The 22,451-nt window shown below is 38.0% G+C and overlaps 1 protein-coding gene across 11 annotated transcripts in view; it reads right to left on the bottom strand.

The window, feature by feature from the left end:
• The window catches only part of STXBP4 (syntaxin binding protein 4), a 76,273-nt gene that overhangs the window by 4,887 nt on the left and 48,935 nt on the right, over positions 1-22,451 (bottom strand). For 9 of the 11 annotated variants that reach the window (XM_055794448.1, XM_055794449.1, XM_027795573.2 and 6 more), the window contains one exon: positions 13,623-13,680. In XM_055794448.1, coding sequence (XP_055650423.1) covers positions 13,623-13,680 — 58 coding nt within the window. Of the gene's footprint in view, positions 1-4,858; positions 8,338-13,622; positions 13,681-22,451 lie in introns of those variants that run through there. The other 2 variants (XM_055794450.1, XM_027795576.2) reach the window with 2 other exon arrangements.

The raw sequence follows: 22,451 nt of genomic DNA, 5'->3' as shown, positions 1-22,451 counted from the left end.
TTTAACAATGTTTTATAAGATGTTTGTGAATAATATCTAATCAAGAAATTCCCATTATTCTACAACATAGGGAAATACGTCTTCATATTTCCATTATGAATACATATTTGTAAATATACTAAGGAAAATATCTTTGCTGTATTTTTCTGCAATATTTTCTATACTGTCAGGAAATAATTCTTTTTTTTTCCAATAAAACTTTTGTTAATATGGCTTAATACAGAAGATAGCACTCTAAATTAAAGTCCCGCACGTGATTTCATTTATCAGCATAACGCCACAGAATTCCTTCCAGTACCTGCGGAATCATGGGAGCCGAATGAACTGGATTCCATCCATTCCAGCTCTGCCAATGCAAGATTTACTGCCTGCAGTACTATTTTAAGTGTTTATATTGCCTGCTTTTATCAAGCCATTTCTCAACAATCCATTACTGCATTTAAATAAGAAAAAAATTATTTTAAAAAAAAATTATTTTTCCCATTTGACTTGCAGCATGCCTTGACCTGCTGTGCACCTAAATCCTTAGCTCTATTTTCTCACGAGCATGCAGTATCGATCCTGTGAAATGGGAGGAAGTGCACACGAGTAGAGGAGTTATGTGGAAAAGCATTCACATGTCTTCGATGTAACCAACTAAAGTGTTTGTTAAGTGTTTATTATTCAGAAGATTTTCTTCCTACATAATTTAGGACCAGGAGGCAAATGATAGCATGCCTAACTTCCTGCTAACTGCTGTAAGAACTTGATTTTGTTCTCTTACAAATTAAATGCTAAAACTCTCCAGACATTTAATAGTGCAGAATTGTGGCATTGACATCAGGATTACAATTTTCTGTATTCCATGGCATAACGTTGTTAAATCACTGGTGAGAAAGAATTGAACTAGTTTCCATCCATTTTCAAAATATTTGGGGCCAAATTTTGCTCTGTCAATCTGCTGTAAATGCTTCTGATTTGAACTCAGGTCTTTTAAACTTGCACTAGTCACTGTCCCATGAATGCTTCTGCTAGGACAGATTGTTTTAAAACCTTTGCCAAAATCCTTACTAGGAAAAGAACTCTTATAAATAAACATTTAAGTCCAGATACCACGTCTCACATTGTAGACAGACACACACAATACGCGCAGATTATTTAGGTACAGAATAAATGTGTAAACCCCCCTGCTATTTATTTTTAGCTCTCCAAAAGTGCTGTGGCTAAAGAGCTTTGACATAATCAGTCCGAAGAGATAATCCCAGATTTACTGGTTTGCAGAACATTCTTGTATTAGAAATACATCCTCTCTGATTTGTGTGTTAGGGCCAGCAATAAAAGTGAGAGGGAATCCAAACCTACCTCTAGGTTTTCCTTAATTGATGAAACTGTTTTGAATATTAAAGTAAAGTTTGGAAAGCCAGCATTACAAGTTCTAAATGTAAAATGTTTTCCATTTGCAAATGTTCCTGCTCAAAAGATTAATTTCACATTTACAGAGCAATTAACAATATTTAAAGATTTTTAGGTTTTCAAACAAGTCATTGCTATCGGAGGGTAGCCAAATTTATTGTCAGAAAACAGAAACATTTCATCTGGAAATATGTCAGTAGCTTATTCTGTCTTTTTAACATTAGTAAATTGCAGGACAAATTTTAGAGCTTGGAAAAACAAAACATGAGAATACAGGGATTTATTTTTTGGCAAAGGAATGGTAGCAAATTATTTGAAATACCATTCTAATTACCCTCCTTATGGCTCTTCTTTGCACGGAAAAGTATTTCTTTTAAAATGAGAGCTTAAGACAGACTTTTAAGAAAAGAATAATGCAAAGAAAAACTAATGGAAAAAAAAAACGTCTGCACCTTTGTTAGATTTTGAGCATTGTCAAGACCTGCTTTTCACCTTAAATTGTATTCTCCAACTAGGACCAAACTCTGGAGCCCAACAAGGAATCATGAAGCGTCCTGCAGACAACACAACTGCTGTATGTCACTCTGCAGGATGCTGACCTGCAAAGCAGTCACGCACTCGTCTTTTAAGTGGCTTTTTTCTTTTCCCTTTTGACGTGGGACAACATTACACCACCTGGCTGGATTCTTCCAGTGCACCAGGGTGACTTAGCTTTAAAAGGAGCAATCTTGCACAAGACCCATTTGCCTGAGATCTCTTCAGGAGACAAGATGCAGCCGTAAAGAGTTAATCAGTCAAACCTTCATAATGAGTAGGGACCATACTCGTTAAGGGCCAAATAGGACTTAGCTGTATCTGAACCTGGAAAGCCAAATTCTGGCCTCATATGAACCCTGTGCTTCTCTACCAGATTGAGCAGTACTGAAGATGAAAGTGAAAGCAGAACTCTGCTCACACGAAACAACACAAACACCAAGGTAGCTATTTTCCTCCCTAAATGAACATGCCCCAGTACCTAAATACACATAATCTACCGTAGCAATTTTGCTAAACTTGTAATCTTTCTTATGTCACGTTTTGAGTTCCCACCCTTCGCTAGCCCTTTAAAACGCTGTAACGCTCAGCTGAAGAGTACTGATGCTTGATGGAGCTTTTACCGATCCGTGCACGACTGAACGTTTTTGCAAAGCCACGGTCACCGGGCAGCAGTGCCGACAGCCGCGAGGCTGGGACACGGGAACCCCACGCTCCCAAAGCTTTACCCTTTAGCACTTCCACTGCTGTTATGGAAATAATCATTAAAAACCCACTAATGGCACTGCTAGATGTAGGTGCAACGGGCTGGAAGGGGTCATACTGTGTACTACTCAGAAACGTATTCCACACTGTGCTTTTGAGTTTTTAGACTTACACGCATATCCCAGTGGGAAGTTCTAGAGGCCCCACGTTCCTTTGGTACACGAGTATGCAGGCCCCCACGCAGCGGTGGTTTGGAGGCTAACGAGGCCCAGAGCAACAGGAGAATAAAGAACAATGCCACTGAGCGAAGATCCTGAAACTTAATCCTTCATCTAGAGGTTGTATCGTCTTCCCTGCTTGCCCTTGCACCGACTCCATCTGTGTAGCTCTTTGCTGGACTACACACAGCTTTGCAAGGTTCGTTTTCATTACTTTGTTCTTTGGTGCTGCGTCTTCCTGTTTCTGCTCCCCTTCTGCCTGGAACAGCCTTTTGCTTCGCAAGGATCCTTCTTCTCTTAAAAACCTACTGTCCCAAATCTTACGCCTTTGACGAGGCACCCAGCTCTTCCACCTCTATTTTCCTCACACTTCTCTAACTTCCTAAGGCAAGTCTCTTGGGCCATGATCAGCATTCCTTATGCACCTTCTGAAACACAGCACAGTAAGAAAAAATACCATCAAAAATAGATCCTGCACAAAAATGGAGTAGTCCTAGCTTGCACCAGGCACCTTGAAGACCTTCATGTTTTGGTGGGATGAGACAGAATTACCCTTCCTCATGCCAGCAGGTGGCAATGGAGCATCTAGGAGGTACCACAGAGCTGTCCTGAGGGCGATCACGGGAACAGCAGACCTCCTGCTTACAGCCAAGCCCCCTCCCATGGCTGTGGAATTTAGAGAAATACTATACAGCAAGCCTTGGGACACAGGATGGTGAAAACGCTGGAAGCAGGCTAATGCTGTTGCCCTCAAATCTCCACTGACACTGTTTCTAAACTGTTTTACAATCAGATTGAATATAACGTGTAGTTACTGTGCTGCACCTGATGCTTTGTGAATGCACTCCTGATTTTATTTAGGATTGCATGATTTTTGGGAGCAGAACTATTTCTCAGCTTTCAAGAGCCAGTGCTTTTAACACTTTACCCGTTACGAATTTAAACGTGTTATTGAGTTTTTGTTTCTTCGACTCCAATGTTTGACCGTGAAACAAGCTCGCCGAGCCAGCACGCACGTGCAGAGCCAGTCCTGGTATCTGTCATGTTTGGTGCCCTCTTTGACAACGCCACTTGCTGGAAAGCAGAAGTGAAATCCTGTACGGGGATAACCAAGTCAAGCAACAGAAAACACTTGCTATTTTGAAGAGCAAATGCTGGGAGGATCTGCAAGGAATAACTAAAGGATTTTGATTTAGTAGATAAGCAATCAGAACAAAATAAAACATCTGAGTGATGCTGATGCAAGTCTATAATCAGTCAATCCTGAGAGCATCTAGGGAAGACAGTTTTTCCAGACATGGAACCTATAGGCAGTTTGGGAAGGGTTTTTGTATTATATTTATCAAAATCAGATTATCTTAAACTAAATGTTCCTTTTTTTCCCTTTCCTCCTTCGGTTAAAATGGGTTTAAGACGGTACCCTCTTTCAAGGCAACATTTCAAAAGCCACACAGAGCATGTAATAGTACCCCAGGAGATGCTGGGCAGCTCCTGGAGAATGGCAGTGACCTTAACTTCTATTGGCTGTAATAAGATTGAGAGCACTTGTCACCTCATGGAGCTGTGTCCTAAGGCAACATAAATGTTTCTTGTCTTTCCCTCAGGGATCATAGATTTTGCCTGAGTATTAATTAAAGATTGAGGGATATAAAGTGAAAACCCAGAAGACAGTCTCGCTATTTATTCCTTGATTAAACCGATTAAACACTTGTCTACTATGAAAAATCTATGAGCAATTTCAGAAGGCAGCTATCACTGGGAAGATTTATATAGCCAAACAGTGTGCTATATCACTGAAAATTGTCAACAATAAACAAATGGCCCAATCTAAAATAAAAACAGTAATAACAGTAGGATCTCAGCCAAGGCTGAATAAGCCCAAAGGTTTGAGTGACAGGATATGCAAACTTTTCACAGTTTCAAAGCACTACCTGAAATCTCTCTCACCCCGGTACTAGCCAACTGCAATTCCTCTCAAAGTGCTGGTTTAATACAAACTCACAATCCTGTGTCTCAAAGTGAACACCATATACATTGTGGTGCAGTTTATTTGCATCAGAGCATGCTCAAGGCTTATGTTTAAGCTACACACGTACTAAACCGAATCAAAGCTGGAGTGATGGCTTCAGATGAAGCACATACTGGAACACCCTTGCTGCACAGCATTCTGCTGCCGACGGCTTTCCCGAAACCCAGGGCGTAGCAGGACGACTGGTGGTGTACAGCAGCGGTGTACGCGGCTTACTCCACAAGTGCCAAATCCTGCCCTTACAAAGGAAAACTTAGCAGGAGTTGGAACTTTCACATTTCCAGTCCTACTCACAGAAGTCACTAGAGAGGTGAGAATTAGAGCTTTGGTCACATCACTGTGAGAGTAGAATTACCTGGCAGAAGTAACAAAAATCAGCACACTGATTTCAGTGGGATTGCTAGGTCAAGAGCAAAAAAAAAATCATTTAGCTTCACGTATTTTCTCACAGAAGAAATTTTAACAGCTGCCTCATATGACAGGCCAGAACCCAGACAGCACACAGTACCTGTGGAAGTTGAAAGAATGTTTCTCCATTTTGGTTCTTGATATTAAACAACAAACAACCTCTCAGGAAAAGAGATTGCTCAACCAAAAGCAGCTTAAGGTTTTAACATTCTTGTATTACAAGCTCATGTTATCATAAAATCCAATGCCAAGTTTCCTAGTTTTACATCTGAGATTATTTTCCTTATACTCATGCAAAATGATTTCAGTGAAAATCAGAGAAACTGAATTCTCTACAACCCAAATCTCTGGCAATAACTATTTTTAAACCTTAGAAATTATTTGGAATTTTCATCTGATCCCGGCCCTCTGTAGTCTTCATGAATTTTTACTTAGGAAAATGTCTTACACGAAATCATTGCTGTGCCTTTCAATAAGAAATCTTCCATCATGCAAGTGGCTGTGAAGGAAGAACAAGGGGGTGCAATTTTCAAAGAGGACTATTACTTCTGGATATATTTATGCCTAGTGACCAACTTGAGACACAGCACAGAGTCAGACACTTCAGATGGCAGGCATTAACACCGTGCAAATAAAAGTTCTGAGATGTCTCAGGTTGGTTATCCAAAACCCCAGAAGAAATATGTCAGGATTACCCAAATCCATATGGTTATGTCTGAAAGTGTTTGAACCGATGCTGAGCTGACGGATGCAGAGCGCTTTGGATTGTTATACATTAAAAAGCACATGGTTAGTGCTGAGCTTTATTTAAATATTTGCAACTTCTTGTGACTATATAATTATTCTTTCCTCTATTTTCAGGTAGGAGGACTTCACGATGACAGGGAAAAGGAAACATTTTCAAAAGCAACCTCTATTTTTGAGTCACATGTAAAATAGGAAAGGTCCAATTTTAAGAGATGCAAAGTCATTGCATCTTCCTTTTAACTCCATGAAAAGAGTGCTCCATGTCTCAAAATACCCATTCATACTCACAAAAAGTTATTAAGATGAGGACACCTACGATGGTGATTTTGATAAATGAAAATTTTGGTGCAACCACCTTGCCTTCCACCGCACAGGGAGTGGGGAACCGAGCTGGTGCCGGAGTCAGGCCTGGGGGGGTGCAACCACACGCTCCATCCAGCAGATCAGGGTTTTTCTTAAGTTTGCTGTTCTGAACTCACTGCAACTTGAGTGGAACATACAGAAGTTTCCTTTTAGATCAGCTCTGCTCTGATTTGAATTTCATTGAACTTGGTTTTTGCTAGGAAGGGCCACTCCAACCACTACTTAGACAACCTGCAGATAGCTACTATATTGTAACGTACTAGTATATACTGGAATGGGACATCAAAAGCAAAGCATAACACACCCTGCTATGTTGGGTTTTGGGTCCTTCTTTTGTAATGCAGTGGAAAGTGTAAAGTCAAAGGAACAGCTTTGTTTTTTTCAATTGAGCATGCACTAAGTAAAATCAACCGTGATTTATTTTCCTTCTATGATGATACCTTTAGCTCTAGTGCTATAAATCATCAATGTTTATACTACAGAAGTTCTTCATCTATCACACATGCTTTGCTATTCTTAGTTCAGTCATAAAATCATAAACAGTTTCTGCGAATGCCCAACTTTCAGTAAAATTAATGACGATTAATTTGCTTCCCAAGCAAACCCAAACAAAACAGAATGTTACAAATTATGTTAAGTACGATGTGTTGGCTTTCAAAGTGGAAGCCTGATCTGTTAGGTATTATTTCAAAAGCTACCAGAACACATTACGTGTGGTTTTTATTAATCTGTATTTTACAAGTACTGACTTTAGGCTTCTACTTAACATGAACTAAATTCTGTATCTACCAATGATATCTTCATTGCCAACCTTGTCACTCTGAAGCACAGAATGCTTCCATGTGAAACTTCTGATTCTGAGATGAACTGCTGAAAGACAACCCTAAAGCATATATTACTGTTTCCCTCTTGTCATAAGATAGAAAACATCACAGCCCCTAATACATCTAAAGGAAAAGATCTCCAAAGTTTAAAATACTTGGGAACTTTTACTTGTCTTTCAGGAAAATTTAAGATAAACGTTCTTGAGGAAAATAACAGTTAATGCGGAATAGTTGGAACCTAGTCCTATTAAAATGCTAGAAAAACAGTGTTTACAGGGGCAAAATTCACAGCTGGTCCTTACAAACTGTATACATATGCAAGGAGTGGGTGGGAGTGGGAGGGAGAATAGCAAGGCCCTACCTAAATTTAGGTGCCAGTCTCATGATACAGAGCTGCCATATGTTAAAGGTGAACACAGTGGGAGGATGGAAGAGATTAACTATAATGGGTTTTCTGGGAAAAAAATTAAGTGTCCCAGCTACGGGTTTATTATACTGTTCCTATGTGATTCTAAACCACCAGTGTATAACCATTAATTAATTAGCATATATGACACTGCACTGGCAGAGCCGTTATGCACAGACACTTTCTCCTATTTTAAAATCAAACCCAGATGTTACTAATTCACAAAATCTGTTCAATGACAGAATACACTTTCTGTTCCCACTGCTGCAGTGCTGTGACTACCATGAGGACTTTTAATGCCAAAGCACACAACAAAAGTGAAATTTAGTTTTAATAGTGGTGACAGCACTTAGTAACCTCGTTCAGTGTTACACCTGAATGAAGCCTGGGCAAAACCAGCCACATGACTAGCTTTAAAAGTGAACAAGACGGCCTTTCTTTTACTTACAAAACTTTTCCCATCCTAATGCCTCCCAGCTGACTGGTAAGCGCATACATACACATCTGGGTGTAGGTGATACTTTATGGGGGCTCATTGGCCCCTTTGTTTCTGCAATTTACAGACAAAATGTCAATTTGGGACAGGAATTTCTATTAGAAAATCAGTAATTGAATTTCTTACAACAGAATAGCTTTAATCATCTAATAAGTAAAATTAATTAATATGAAACTTTTTTACCTTATTATGTGGGGTCTCTTCAATACACTGGTCTTCCAAGTTCAAGACAGACAATGGAAAAAAATGGAGAAGGTTCAGTGGAGGGTCACCAAGATGATTAGAGGGTTGGAGAACTTGGCATATGAAGAAATGTTAAAGGAATTGTGTTTAGTCAGCCTAGAGAAGAAAAAGCTCAGGGGGACGGGTGTCAAAAAAGTCTTTCAATACCTAGAAAGGTAGCTCTGAAGAAGAGCACTTTGCTCAAAAAGATGTATGGCAACAGAAAAGAAGCGATGGGCACAAGTTGCTTATGGGGAAATTCTGTCTAGATTAAAAAAAAATATTCTTCACTGTGAGAACAGCTAAACATTGGAATAGGGTGCCCAGATAGGTGGCAGAATCTCCCTCACTGGAAAAATTCAAGACTTGGTTTGACAGGGCTCTGGATAACTTACTCTTCAACAGATGGTTAAACGAGATGACCTCCAGACATCCCTTCCGATCTAGACCTCGCTATGATTTTATTCTGTGATTTCAGAACTGCAATGGACTGCTGAAAACCCTACTGGGCTACTGAATTGTCACTTTGGGCAAACGAGGTCAGAATCTGAACTCGACCAAGCTGGCTGATATGGACAGTGACACCAAATGTAGACCAGTGCGGAAACCAGGCACCAGTAACACATTCCTCTTACACATTAACTGATGGGGCATGAATCTGGTCTTATGTATGAATGACTGATTGTACTGCTACATGCAAAATAAAATACTGCTTGCCCTCTCCACTACTTGAAAGTATACCAGGTTATCTTAAAACATACCTGGGGCCAAATTCAACCATTACTCTCCAGCAGGAGGAAAGCACCGTTATAGCAGCAATGAAGCTTGTCCCTACCTTTGAGTCTACTGATGTGATTTTTGTGCTGGTAACTATTAATTTTTATTTATTATATTAAATTGTATTATATTATATTAGTAAGACACTTGATTTTGCTTTTTTCCCAATGCATACTGAGATGTAACTCAGAGACCCTTACATTACTATTTGCTATTTCACGGTAAACCTATACACATGACCTTAATGCCTAGCACAAAACCCTGTGAGTTTATGACACACCAGCAGTCTAAAAGGTAGTTTTCTCACACCTGCCAGTACTTTGTGACTGATCTTAGCAACCTGGTTGATTGGAAATAATTTACTGAGACTGAAATGATTTCCTGAATAAAAGAGACGGTTTCAAAAATTGTTTTAAGGTGAGGATTCATGGACAAGATACAGCTTTCCCTGGTAGGTAAAGGGAGCTGTTCAGCCCCTTAGAAATATAGCCATGTAAATGTTTTATTCATGTCAGTTATTCACATAAGTGGGTTTTACTTTAGTGTGTAACACAAGCCAGCTGGTTTGCTTCTTTTAAACTCTGATTTCTCATGCACTTCATACTGCTACACCCCCTTCAGAGATATTTATGGAAATTTCTCAGCAAGCTGTCTCAAGCTTATGTGCTATTAAGATTCCATTCTGGGGTGTTTACTGCATTAGATTTATAACATATAGATTTATGGACTCAGCTACTTGATGGCCCAATAAAGCCTGTTGGAACTGAAGGCAACTACTAATTAAAATAATATTAGATTGTCCTCAACATCTTGTAAAACTGCTGTGGATTTCAACAGAGCCACTGCAGCTTCTATATAGCCTCACAGCCTAACTGCACAGTATGAAAACTGACAATTCACATACAAGATCAGTTTAATTGTGGCTACACTTTGGGAATTATGTTTTTCTGTTTGTATACATGGAAGTGGGCTAGTGCTGAAACACTGAAACACTCTTAAGCCCCTCATGGCTTTGGCGGTTCTAAACACTAATGAAAGGACTGAAATTCACAGCCAAAGAGAACAAGAAGGTTACACTATTAGTACCAGGGCTACAAAGTATCAACTATTCTGCTAATCCCCCTTTAAACAATTAAGATTAAATCCCACTGAAAAGGATCAGTTGATAAGGTGCACCTCTAGTGAAGTTCCTTCTAGAAAGGGGTATTTTCAATGTTGGGTAGCGTTTTCATCTTGAAATCTCTACCATTCAATGTCAGGAACAAGGGACTTGTGCAACCCCTGCTCCTTGCTCTAAATAGTTAACTTTCTCTGACTTCATACACGTCACAAAGTGTAGTACGAGGTATGAGTTTTCAAGCATGCAAAAAACCCGGCTTACGCTCTGTAAAGGCATTCGGAAACAGTGATGAAAGCAAAATAAGGAAACAGTTAAAATGAATACTAATTACCACGATGTCTTATTGCAATGCTCATTAATTCCATTCTAATGAACTGCATCTAGAGCTCTTAACACTACTTCAGCGTGGTGGCTTCATTCAGAACAGAAGTTTTTAGACAATGGTCATGAAAGGTGATCTCCTACCCGTCTCTGCAATTAAAAGACAGATTTTCCTTGCCTGCCACATAAAGACTGACATGTAGAACTTTACAGGACAGATTACACAGAAGGTAACAATGATGGAAAACCTGGGACACTATCACTTGTAATTAAAGGGAAGAACATTCACAAGTCATTAACAATCAAAGATCAACGCAAAAATTCCTGAAAAAGCTTCATGTGAACTAATGGATTCAAATCTGTAGTTTCAGCAAGTGCAGATAACATGCAAAACATCTGATGCTTTGTGCAAATTGGGCTTCCACCACCTAACTAGCTGAGATTCTACTGTTGCTAATATGCATCTTACTGTCACAGCAGCAATAGTTCAGCAGCCAAGTACAGAACTTCGACATTTCTTGTCCATATTCAGCAAATCTAGCTTTCTGCTGAGTTGTCAAGATAAATACTTTTGTATGAGCAGCACAGTAACAAAACCAGGGGAAAAAAAAAGGGGGGGGGGAATACTTCAAGAATGTGAGATTTCTTCTACTCAGTTTCTAAATTTTACTTGCCTTTATTGCTAGGTAATACTGTCCTCAAGTTCAGTTTCCAATTACACAACAGAATCCAGCATCCTCCTTAACTTTGCAACTGTCCTATAATGGCTCCCCGTGTCAACAGACAGGAACAGTGCTCTATTTTAATAGTTGTTCTTGTATTTATTTCCATGGCTATGAAACCGGCTTTGAGTTCACTTTCATTTCCTAAGTTATTTTTCTACAATTTTTTTTGGTATAAATCCCATATAGTAACCTACATCTGCCTGAAAAGGAAAGCCACCCTTTGATTACAGCTGGAATGCAGGATCATATATGGTGTGTTTGGAAAGCTCTGCAGAAGAAAACATGTCTGCTTTAATACATCTAGCTCGAGGCACCACGGGGTGAGTCAAGGACAACAGAGCAGTATGCTTGAAAAAAAAAAAAGTCACTGCTTTTCTTGGCTAGCTAATACATAAACTTCACTGTTATTTACGTGATTTTTATAAGAGTTGGGGATAAAAGTAATTTTATTTCACTGCAAAGAATTATTTGCTGCCCCTCCTGTCTTTTAGGAGACTGTGGAAGTCCACCTGCAAAACAGTGGCCCTTACAAGATTTAAACAATATGCAAGTCTTAGCAGCTAGAATAACTTGCTATTAATGATGATTCACGATATATATGGAATGAAGATGAATTATATTTTTCACCAATTCTGTCAATCTTTTAGAAGAGTAACACACACACCCCACCACCACCACCACCACCCCCTTATATGAATTAATTTTCCCTATATTCTGGAAAAAACAACAGCATACTGTACAAATAACTTCTTGAAGCTTCTGGGACATTCACCATGAGCTACTTTTTTTTTCATGCATTTTTCCTCCCGAATCAGAGAATACAATTGAAAAAAATAATCTTTCCTACAGAATACAATAAATTCCTATAGCTTTTATCAAGCATGTTGTTGTAAAAAAGCTTTCCATTCTCTACATGAAAGACATTAGCCGGATATAAACCATATTTTGGATTTGGTTAAAAGAATAATAAAATCTTTTTTTCTTTTTGTAAATAATCAATCTGCATTGCATTTTTTTCTTATATTCTTTCAGAAAAATGATCACTAAGGAATTTCCCCCCTCCCCCTCCCCAGACAATTACATCTCCAAATGATTAACTGCTTTTAAAGCCTTTGTAGAGGTTTTCTTTACGCTTTGGACACTGTTATATTGTAACATCTTATCAATGTCACCTTTCCTCTAGTCGCCGGAAAGTTTTGAAAAATGAATTTGTTTGCAATATCCCCCACAAAGCCACAGGTAACTCCTGACACAAACCTATTTTTCTGTATTTTTTTTTTGGGGGGTGCATAACTGCTTACTGTTGCAACATCTGTCCTGAACACCTGTCAGTGGAATTCATATTAGTTAATATAACTACTTCTAAGAAGCTGGATATGAAGAATATGCCTTTATCTTTGGCAACCCCTCAAATATGCAGAAAGTAAACCTTATGGAAACTGTAGGTGTAATTTTCATGGGGTAGACATCAAGAACAAAAGTAGTATGTATGCAAAATATGAGAAGGCTGTTGCACCTGCTGCAGCTTCAGTGGGATTATCAATGGAATAAAAGTTGCTTAACCTGTGGCCAGTGATGCTGTAAAAAGTCAACATTCTGTGATACTCAAGTTAGTAAGCCTCCATTTATCCTCTGTGTGTAAAGTCTAGAGTAGAAATTTTAAAAAAAATTACAAAAAGGTCTAGAGGATAAAATGAAAAGTATAAAGTTCTTCTAAATGAATGGAATGGCAATTGGAAATCTCTCGATCATTTTATAAATGTAACCAGACACTTTCAGTCCTGTTCGTTCACCCTCTTGCAGGAACACAACAACTTATTCCCACACAACGGAGCAGGATATGACATCAAAAAACCCATCAGTAACTTTAGATTTAGGTGAAACCACACCATTAGCTTCTAAAAATCTAAAAGAATTCTAAGAATTTTTCCACTTCCCTGAAATATAAAGACATTTTAAAAAATAGATATTTATACTTGTAAACTATTTAGGGGACGAGATTATTTTTTTTCTTATCTCCTGGGTCCATTATAGGGTCAAACACGTAAGTGGGGAAGTTCTCAGTGATGTGGACTAGCATTTTCTAAGACATCTGAAGGATTGAGAGGGACAGTTGTCACTGATTTTCATTGGATTTGTGACTAAGCCCTCTAGGACCCTCTGGGCAGTGAAGTCACAAAAAGCAGAAAAGAACAAGTGATGTTGTAATAAAGATGTATATAAAACATATAACAGCTTTTGTTATTTTACTCATTTTCCATTAATTCTAGGTTTAAAAAAGTGTTTGATGTACTTTTATATCAACTCTGGCCCAGTTTTCCACAGAACTACTCACTTGATAAAATATTTGATTCCATCTGCTGTATAAGCTTCTTCCCATCCATAAGGCAGACCTAAGATGAAATAAAGAAATAAGATATCTGTCAAAGCTTAAGTGACGCAAAGAATGTAGTTCTGAAATGGTGTAAGTTAGAGTGCTGGAATTTCAAACCATGTCATAAAAAGCTTATAAATGAATTCTTACTCTTTTCATAACAGGTAAGATAAACAATACAATTTAATAAATATTTGCTGTGTTACAGAGCTATAAACCATTTGATGATACTTTTATTACTAGCATTTCTTTTATAGAAGCTGACAGTGTGGTCAAATTAGTTGCAGTTAACTCTTTTTTTATTATAATTTACACCTGTATGAAGTGACCAAAAATACTTCCCATGCCCGTGGTCCCCCAAGGTCTGTTTTTACAGAGGCTAATAACTACATGAGGGAGAAGTCTGGGCAGAATGAAATCCTCTGCTGTTTGGTTTATCACCAGCTTCTCTGTTTATACGTAATTCTTTGGGAATTTAGACACAAACTCCAAGATGCTTAGAGTCAGATTCAGAGAAAATATGTACAGCTATTTGTATGGATACTTACCTGTGTCTGCGTATCCTGACAAAGGTTGATTTACTAAATACATTGCTTAATTTTGTAATTTACACTAATGTTTCCGGGAGTTGAAGTATTTAATACTGCAATGTTTAGCATAAATTAAAATAAATAATTCTGAAAGGGTGCCATTTTTACATGCACTGAGAAACTGTGCTCTTTTCCCCTTTTGTAACTACTAGTCACGCTAATCTTAAAAACTAAAGTCTTGGACTTTGTTCTTAGTTTGAAAGGCCCCTCCATGAGAATGATGAGTAATGTTGGGTACTATACTACACCACTTTAAAAATAAAATTTTCATAGCAAACCTTTAGCTTTTTAATTACTATTTGTTCAAAGTAAAGCCAACTGTTTGTAGGGTTGAAAAGTGTTGAAGAAAGAAGCATCAGTCATGTGCAAAAATGCTCCTGATGTATGGTTTTGCGATACTATACTGTAATGTATATAAAGGAAAGTGCAAGGTCCTGAAAAACTTCCCTTTTTTGGAGACTAGAAATATATATAAAAGTAAAATATGCATGGAAGATTGTTCTGGAAGTGCTTTAGCTTGAAAATCACCTCAAAATGTTAGTGCCTTAGGAGTTAAACTATTTTTGTTCAAGCCACAGTATATCGCAAAGACCAGCTCATTAGAACCATCTGTGAGACTGCTTTCGATATAAAACTTTTATTTGGAAAATGTGCTGGACTGCACGCACCATATGATCTTTGAAAGCTACTTCATACCAAGGAATGCCCTGAGTGCACACACATACATTTTTTGGGGAATTTCTTTCTTAAAAGGCTCATTTTCTTCTCTCTCATCATCACACCTTTGCCGCTAGTGTGGTCCTTTACTTCTTCAAAATATGGAAAGGGATAACTTCAGTTCTTAAAGATAAAGATTACAGCTACTGAATCATGACTTGGCATGCTGAAGCAGGTGCAAACCATCTGAGAAGTAATTATACCTGCAGGCATCAAGGGAAGAGCAACAAGTCTACCAGAACTCCAGGATTCTGGAAGGGAACTTGAGAATTGGTAATTGTAGAACAGCACCATTACTGTCTATTACAGCTTGAAAAGCAAAAAGCCCATTGGATTAACTTTTTTTTCCCCTTTCACTTTTACCCCGTATTAGTCACTTATCTCAGGCTTCTTCCCATTTTCAGTTCAGAACAGATCTATACAATCTGTTCCTCAAAACATGCCACCTACTACCTTTCAGAGAGAATAAGCCACAGCTACTTCCCTTTAGATACAAGGTAGCTGCTGCGTAACAGTTTTCGGGCTCTTACTTCATCATGAGGGAAGGAAGAAAAGGGTATTTTAAGTTCTAACTATGCTAGACACGATCACTGGTTCTTCCTTCCTCTCCCACAAAAGATGGGACCTTTATTTAACAGGGATATTTTCTAATGATCTAAATGGCAACAGCATTCACCCTTCAGTTGCTTCCGTCTGCCCTGGCCTTTCCTCATTCCTGCATGCAAACACATATCCAAAATAAATGACAAACGGATTTGCTCAATTATGAATAGAATGTCAGCATCTGCTCTGCGCTCACACAGATCCCCTATATCACCTGTTTCATTCATCAATGATAATTACACATTTTTCACTAGGAATTTGATTAAAATGATGCCTTTTTTTTCACCCCTAAATGAAGAACAGGATGCAGGTAGCAATCATAACCGATGCTCTGTATTTTTTTCTTAACCACAAAAGACTATGCTTTTCAAAAAAACTGAGCACATTTATCATCTATAAATGAAGCCCTGGAGATATCTCCAAAGCACTATTTGCCTCCTTGACTTTACACGCATTAGATGGTGTATCCTACCTACCTACTCTTTGCGTGCCTCAAAGTTCCACCTACATCTGTAGGGTTTTTAATGCCTTTATTTTCCACATTTTTAATCTTTCTCCACTAGTTTTCCACTGCTGTTCCCTTTACTCCTTTCCTTCACGGTTAGATTTGTACTTATATTTCTTGGTATTTCCCATGGTAGCCAGGCGGCTCTCATGTTTTGCATCGTCTATTTCCCTAGACATCGTCTTCACTTCCTTCAAGCTCACTTTCTCCATGAATCATTCATAAGTTGATCTACTTCCTAGTGCTCTATTTTTTCACACCCTCCAGGGTCAGATTTGTTGCCTGTCCTAGTACTTGCTTTGAAAGGCTGCAAAGCTCTCACCTGGAGTAAACAGGAGGTAAAGGAGCTCAAGCAGTCAAAAATATAATCTGGAAGACACAGGATTTAGCCTAGATAAACTCTGGCAGTCTCAGGTTGCCTACATATTTATCATTTCTTCTGTGAATTGCTACAGTCTTTGATGAAACTTCATAAATAATATATCTTGGTTGCAGTTGTCTGCATATATCATCTTTGAAGAATTACAGATTTACAATATTTAAAAATAATTTCTTATCAGCAGAATATACAGGGCTTCTTGCCATTGAAGTATTTGTGATTATTTACCTTTTGCAAGGTAAAGAAGAGGTAAAACTGCAAATGTAATTACACATGCAAAAGAAATGGATACAGCCCAAAGCACCATTTGCCCAAATAGAATAAACAGTCTCCTGAGAGTGCATGTTAGCCAAAATACATTATAACCTACCATTATTTTGTTCTGAGTATATGCATTTAATTAGGGTTAATGCAAAAGAGATTTCTGTAATTCCATGCGAAAACCAAAAAGAGCAAACCACTTGCTGTTGTATGTCTACCAGTAAGTACCCTTGCAGCTGGTCACAGAGCAGCAAGGCAGTATCCCTGGGGACTGCTTGCCTCCTCAGCTGCAAGATGCCTGCTGTGATAACCACTATTGTAAAGTTAACGTTATATAAAGCAGAAAGGCAATGAAACCCTAAGGCAAACAGAATTTTCCTGCTGCTTGATACAGTGTGGATCTAATCGATCTTTATCACTTCCTTAGGCTTGCAGGACAAAGAAAAACCACAACGACTTAGCTGGCTGCAGTAAGTAGAAAGATAAGCATCAGCCCTCACTAAAAACTTGCGCGAAGCAACAGACATTTAAGATTTTGCCTACTGTTTCCAAGACAGAATGCATCTACCCTCCCTCAATAAAAGCTGCACATAGCATGATCAAAGTATATCCCTAAAGGAAGAAGGGGGAAAATACAGATATTAGGAAAAAGCCTCATTTTACTGGGCAGTTATCAAACCTAGAAGCCATGCAGTAATGTACTTGGATGTGGGGTTTTTTTTCCCCAGTAAGTTAGTTAAAAAAACATTAAAGCAAAAGAAATGTGGAGATCAGCAGATGAAACTAATAAAAGCAGATACCATAGCATGAATATTCAGTTGACTCAAAATTGAGTTACTTCCCCAACATCTAAATACCACAGTCCAAATTTTTTTATTTTTCTTATTTTCTGATCAAAACATTCAAAAGAAATGAGAGATTTAGAGACTGTAGTAAGAATGGCTCAAAAATTTACTCTTCACAAGGATTCTATCTAGATTTGGCCTAAGTGGGACTATTTAGATGCTTCAAGATAAGTATGTTAAGTGCTTTATTTTGGCCTCAAGGCCAGACTTTAAAACCTTGTTTCCATTATAAGCAGTCACACAGACATTACTGATGCATTTGAAAAGAGAGCTTAGGGATAGCCACCTACCAGAGTTGGTAATCTCACCCTAAAAACTCTTTTGTGAAGCATAAACTTATTTTCAGTAGCATTCATAGCTTCGTCATCCACCATCAAAAGGATGTCTGGCTACAGTTTGTCTCCTGTTGGGGCTAAACAATCTTGTGGCTGTATCATTAAACCACCTCGTCTGGAATTAATATGAAGTATCAAGCTAAAGGGATGTAATATCTATCTGGAATTCAAAGGCCACACAGTACAAGCCTTCAGTTTCACAATGAACACATTCTTTGACCAACAACAGAAACAAGGACGCCTTTTTTACATATCCTTTTACCTAGCTTGACTTTTCCAGTTATACATGTTTTTTTAAGACAGCATGAGCTAGCCCAGAACTGCCCTTTGTTTATTTCCTCATAGTTTATTTGTATTTAATAATAGACTCTCAAAAATGACAATGCTTTTTAAGAAACAGGAATTACCTACTAAAAGTATTTCTGATACACAAGATTTGCTAAAGGACATTATAAACAGTTGTCTCTGTCACTTGATAAAGGAGGTTTTGAATTCTCATCTTTTCAATATCCACCATCTACAGCTCTTACCAACATTTAAACCTGCCTCATGTGGCCTCACTGATAATGCAAAATTCATTAGCCAAGATCCCTCATGCCTTTGGCTCCTCTCTTTGAGCTTTCTGGGCAACGCAGAGGATGGAAAGCTCCATCCATCTGACTTGCTGGTTCTGAGTTATCTGGTCTTGGATTCTGAGCGCTACTGGAATACGGGAATATCCCAGACGTGAGACTAGAGGTATCGTATGATGTGAGGCTGGCAGAGGAACTCCTCTGTGAGTTACACAATTTGACACAGCTAAAGCAAAAATTTGTACAGAAATATGCAGCCTTGTTTGTTGACTGTATTCAATGGGGTGCAGGCATAAAAAGGCCCTTCATTTTTTGAGGCTGTCTGTAACATATACTGTATTTTAATGCTTATTTGTGAATTAAGTATAAAACCTCAGATTCAAAAATCCAGCTTTCAGAAGTGACTATGTACTTCTGGCATTTGCTTGTGTGCCACTTTATTCTTTAGACCATTTTGAGTGCTCTTCCCACGAACAAATGTGTTTCATTTTATGAATAATACTCTGCTAAGGGGACATTCCTTTCTTTCACATATCAAATTCCATTTTAAAGCAATTGTGCTTTTCCTTTTGTTGTTGGCAATTTAATAAAACAAAGATGGAGTAAGTAGTTTTCAAGTAGAGACATCTGGGAAACACTAGCAACTGAAATTTATGCTAATTTAAGGTATGGTTGGCAGATTGGCTCGTCTCCCTTCAGTCTTGTTCCTAGAAACCATGCTTCAGGAAAAACATTTTTCTTACTTTGGATATTCAGGGCACGCTGAAAGATGATCTTGTGTTTTCCCATTTCCTATTAATCATAAAATACTGACCCATCTCTGTTGGCAAACTCAATCTCTTATTAAAACACTTATCTCAAGTTACAATTTAGAATGAGAGTTATAAAATCGTTCACTTCTTGTGCTGAAGGATTATATTGTCAACTTCAAGATATTTACGGTAATTTTGACATTACAAACTGTTACAAATGTTTTTCTTGTACTCTAATACTTGCCTGTGAATAACTTGGTACAGTTAATTAGAAACAGTAAGGATATAACAGAAATTGTAGTATGTGAACAATGACCAGTTAACTGACTAATTTAAGGAAATAAGAATGACCTCAATTAGTACATGTGACCAGACATTACTGTAGACATACTGCTTTCCTAGCTAACGCATACGAAGTCCAAATCTAGAACAGACTCTGCCCAGCATGTGCACTTTATTTCTTCAGAAATAAGTGAGAGCTGTACTCATCCAGCAATGAGGTTGCTGCTACGGGTCTTCAAGGATGAAGACTTATCTTCCTGAAACATTATTTTTAAAATGTGCCTTTTCACAAGCTGAGTATTTGAGACACTGTGAAATGACATATTTTTCAAGTAGAGACTAATATTCTCGTTTCAAATAAAGTTTTAGGTAATGTAGGATTCAAGCAATTTCGAATGTTACTGAAATGAGAAGCAGTCTTAGCTGATGCTCATTTTTATTCATGCAGGTTACTAGTGAAAGTAAAAAATAAGCACAATGCACTTAAAGGCAATAAAATAGTTTCTTCTGATTACTTGATGGCAAACGTGTAGAACCAATTATACAGCAACAGCAGAAGTCACTGGAGCCTGCAGTACATACTTTACAGTAACATCACTATAGAATATTCTGACTTTTAAAGGGAGCGGGAAGAGTACAGCAAATTAAGGACTGAGCTGTCTGCGTCACCAAATAGAAACTGTTCTTCTAAAGGACACTTTTGTGGGAGCAGGGAAGGTAAGTAAGCCACTAGCAGCTGACAAAAGACACCATCAGCTTTGGGGTTAAGTCCTCCTTTTAGCCCAGAGGTAAACCAGAAGATTCATGCCCTTACCCACTGTCCCAGGCTGGAATCTGAGCATCTACACCAGCTACTGATGTGAAACTGGGAGCGGCTCTTAGCATAGAAGAGCTGAAGGAGGACTGCATTCCTTGAAATGCTGACATGAAAGGAATTCCACGTACTACTACTGATTACTATTTTTGTAACTTAATCGCCTTGCAGAAAAAGTAATTATTCAGCAACTTACATTGAAAAAACCCAAGATTATTATTTCAATATGCTTATAATACAATCAATATGTATCACATCTGCCTTACGCTGTCTTTTCACAGAACACACATTTGATAGAAGTTCAACAAGCAATTTTGAGGCGGCCAAGATACTATTAAGCAGAATGTCCCTCAACATTATAGCTATTTTAGTCACGGATATGGTAGGTTTGTTCAGTCATTAGGTCAGGAGAGCATATGCCCTCAAAGGTAAGGTATAATGAAAGCACAGAGGAATTTAACACTAGCTCATTCCGAACAAACACTGGATTTTGCATGATCTACTGGCTTTTATTATTTGCTTTTTTAAAACGCATTTAACATACTGATTATCTGGCCATTATTTTTGTATTATTCTCCTACACGGCTTCTTACTTAAATGCTACTGGCTGCCCAGTGAAAACACGTAAGAATGTAGTGACCACCCCCCATATTTCTGTTTATTGTGGTTGAAGAATCTGTGGATAGGGCGGAGGCAATACAGAAAATTAGAAAACTGCAGAATGCAGAAATCTACCTCCTTCAGAGAGAAGGCTGCAAAGAAAAAAACCAAAAAAACCAACCAGTGCTACTTATCCCCTGGTGGCTCCCATCTGCTTTAGTTTGCCAACTCAAAGATGTTTCATTTTATGTTAATGTTAAAGGCTGCAGTAACAGTCTCAATCAGTGACACAGCAAGAGAAATACAATACCCAAGAACCATGCAAGTAGTAGTGCTCCCTCATAAGGTCTCAAAAATGGTAAGCATGTTTCCCATTACATTTTTTTCAGTTTCACCCAGCTTTAAAAAAATATTTCTTTCTATGAATTAATTGCAGGGTTTTTTCTATGCTCATTCAGTATTGACTATTAACATGATGCTGTCTATTTGTGATTTGTCAAGAACACATTATTATTTCCAGGGCTGACTGAATACACTACAATTTACAAATCAATTTTTGAGGCCTATTTGCATAATTTAATTTGAAATTAGTTTTGTTTATACCTAGGAATCACAAACTGCTGAAGAGAAGACAGAAAACATTATTATAGAATTAGGGAACTGGTCCATAACTGGGGAATTCTACACAAATGCCATGTAGGCTAAAAAAATAAGTTAAATTCATAGAAGTACCCCCTTGAGAACATTCTTGTTCTGAATTGGTACAATCCACTTTCAACTGATTAAAAAGAATCTGGAATAACACATTTTTATTCCAGAAATACAAGCCTCTGCACATGGGGCATTCACCACCAGGACTAACTAGGCAAATCGAAATAGCCTGGAATATTTCACTCTGTGTCCCAGCTCTAAACCAGTTCTTTTTTTCCTCAGTTCCCCTACTCTCTTGCTCCCACAATTACTCTGTCCTGGAATTCATCCATCTTCTCCTTTCCTTACTCTATCAACTTCTCTTGTCACCATCTATTGTGCTATCCACCCACTTCCATCACTGTCATCTCACATTGCTCACTGACGCATGTGATCGTTAAATATAAGTTTAATTAGAAAGCATTCATTGGTAACAAATTATAATGACTGTCTAAAATTAGAGTTGAGCAGAAATTGTCTGAGATCTAAAAAGCAATAGTATTACATGATATGCCTTTCCTGCTAAGTAATATCTTACTTTTTTGCACTGATGATGAAATTAAACTGTGCAGGGGGCTGGCATGAACCACCTACAATTGAGAGACACAGAACTACTCTCTGCTGAGCTCACTTAAGAATAAGTACAGACCAAAGTCGTATTTTTCCCTTTTGAATCAAGAATTGTAAAAATACATTAACACAAGATATCCTTTTAGCCCATTAAAACATTGCAGCTGAAGAAAGGTTTTGTGTACAGAAAGACATGACTTTAAAGCCAGCATATTCTGAAAAGAATGTCAAAAGTTCTTAGAAATTAGGAAACCTTTCCTTTTTCTGTTATAAAT

The sequence above is a fragment of the Falco peregrinus genome, chromosome 2 (assembly GCF_023634155.1).
Source record: "Falco peregrinus isolate bFalPer1 chromosome 2, bFalPer1.pri, whole genome shotgun sequence".
Lineage (NCBI taxonomy): Eukaryota > Metazoa > Chordata > Aves > Falconiformes > Falconidae > Falco > Falco peregrinus.
This window is presented reverse-complemented; position numbering and strand designations above follow the sequence as displayed.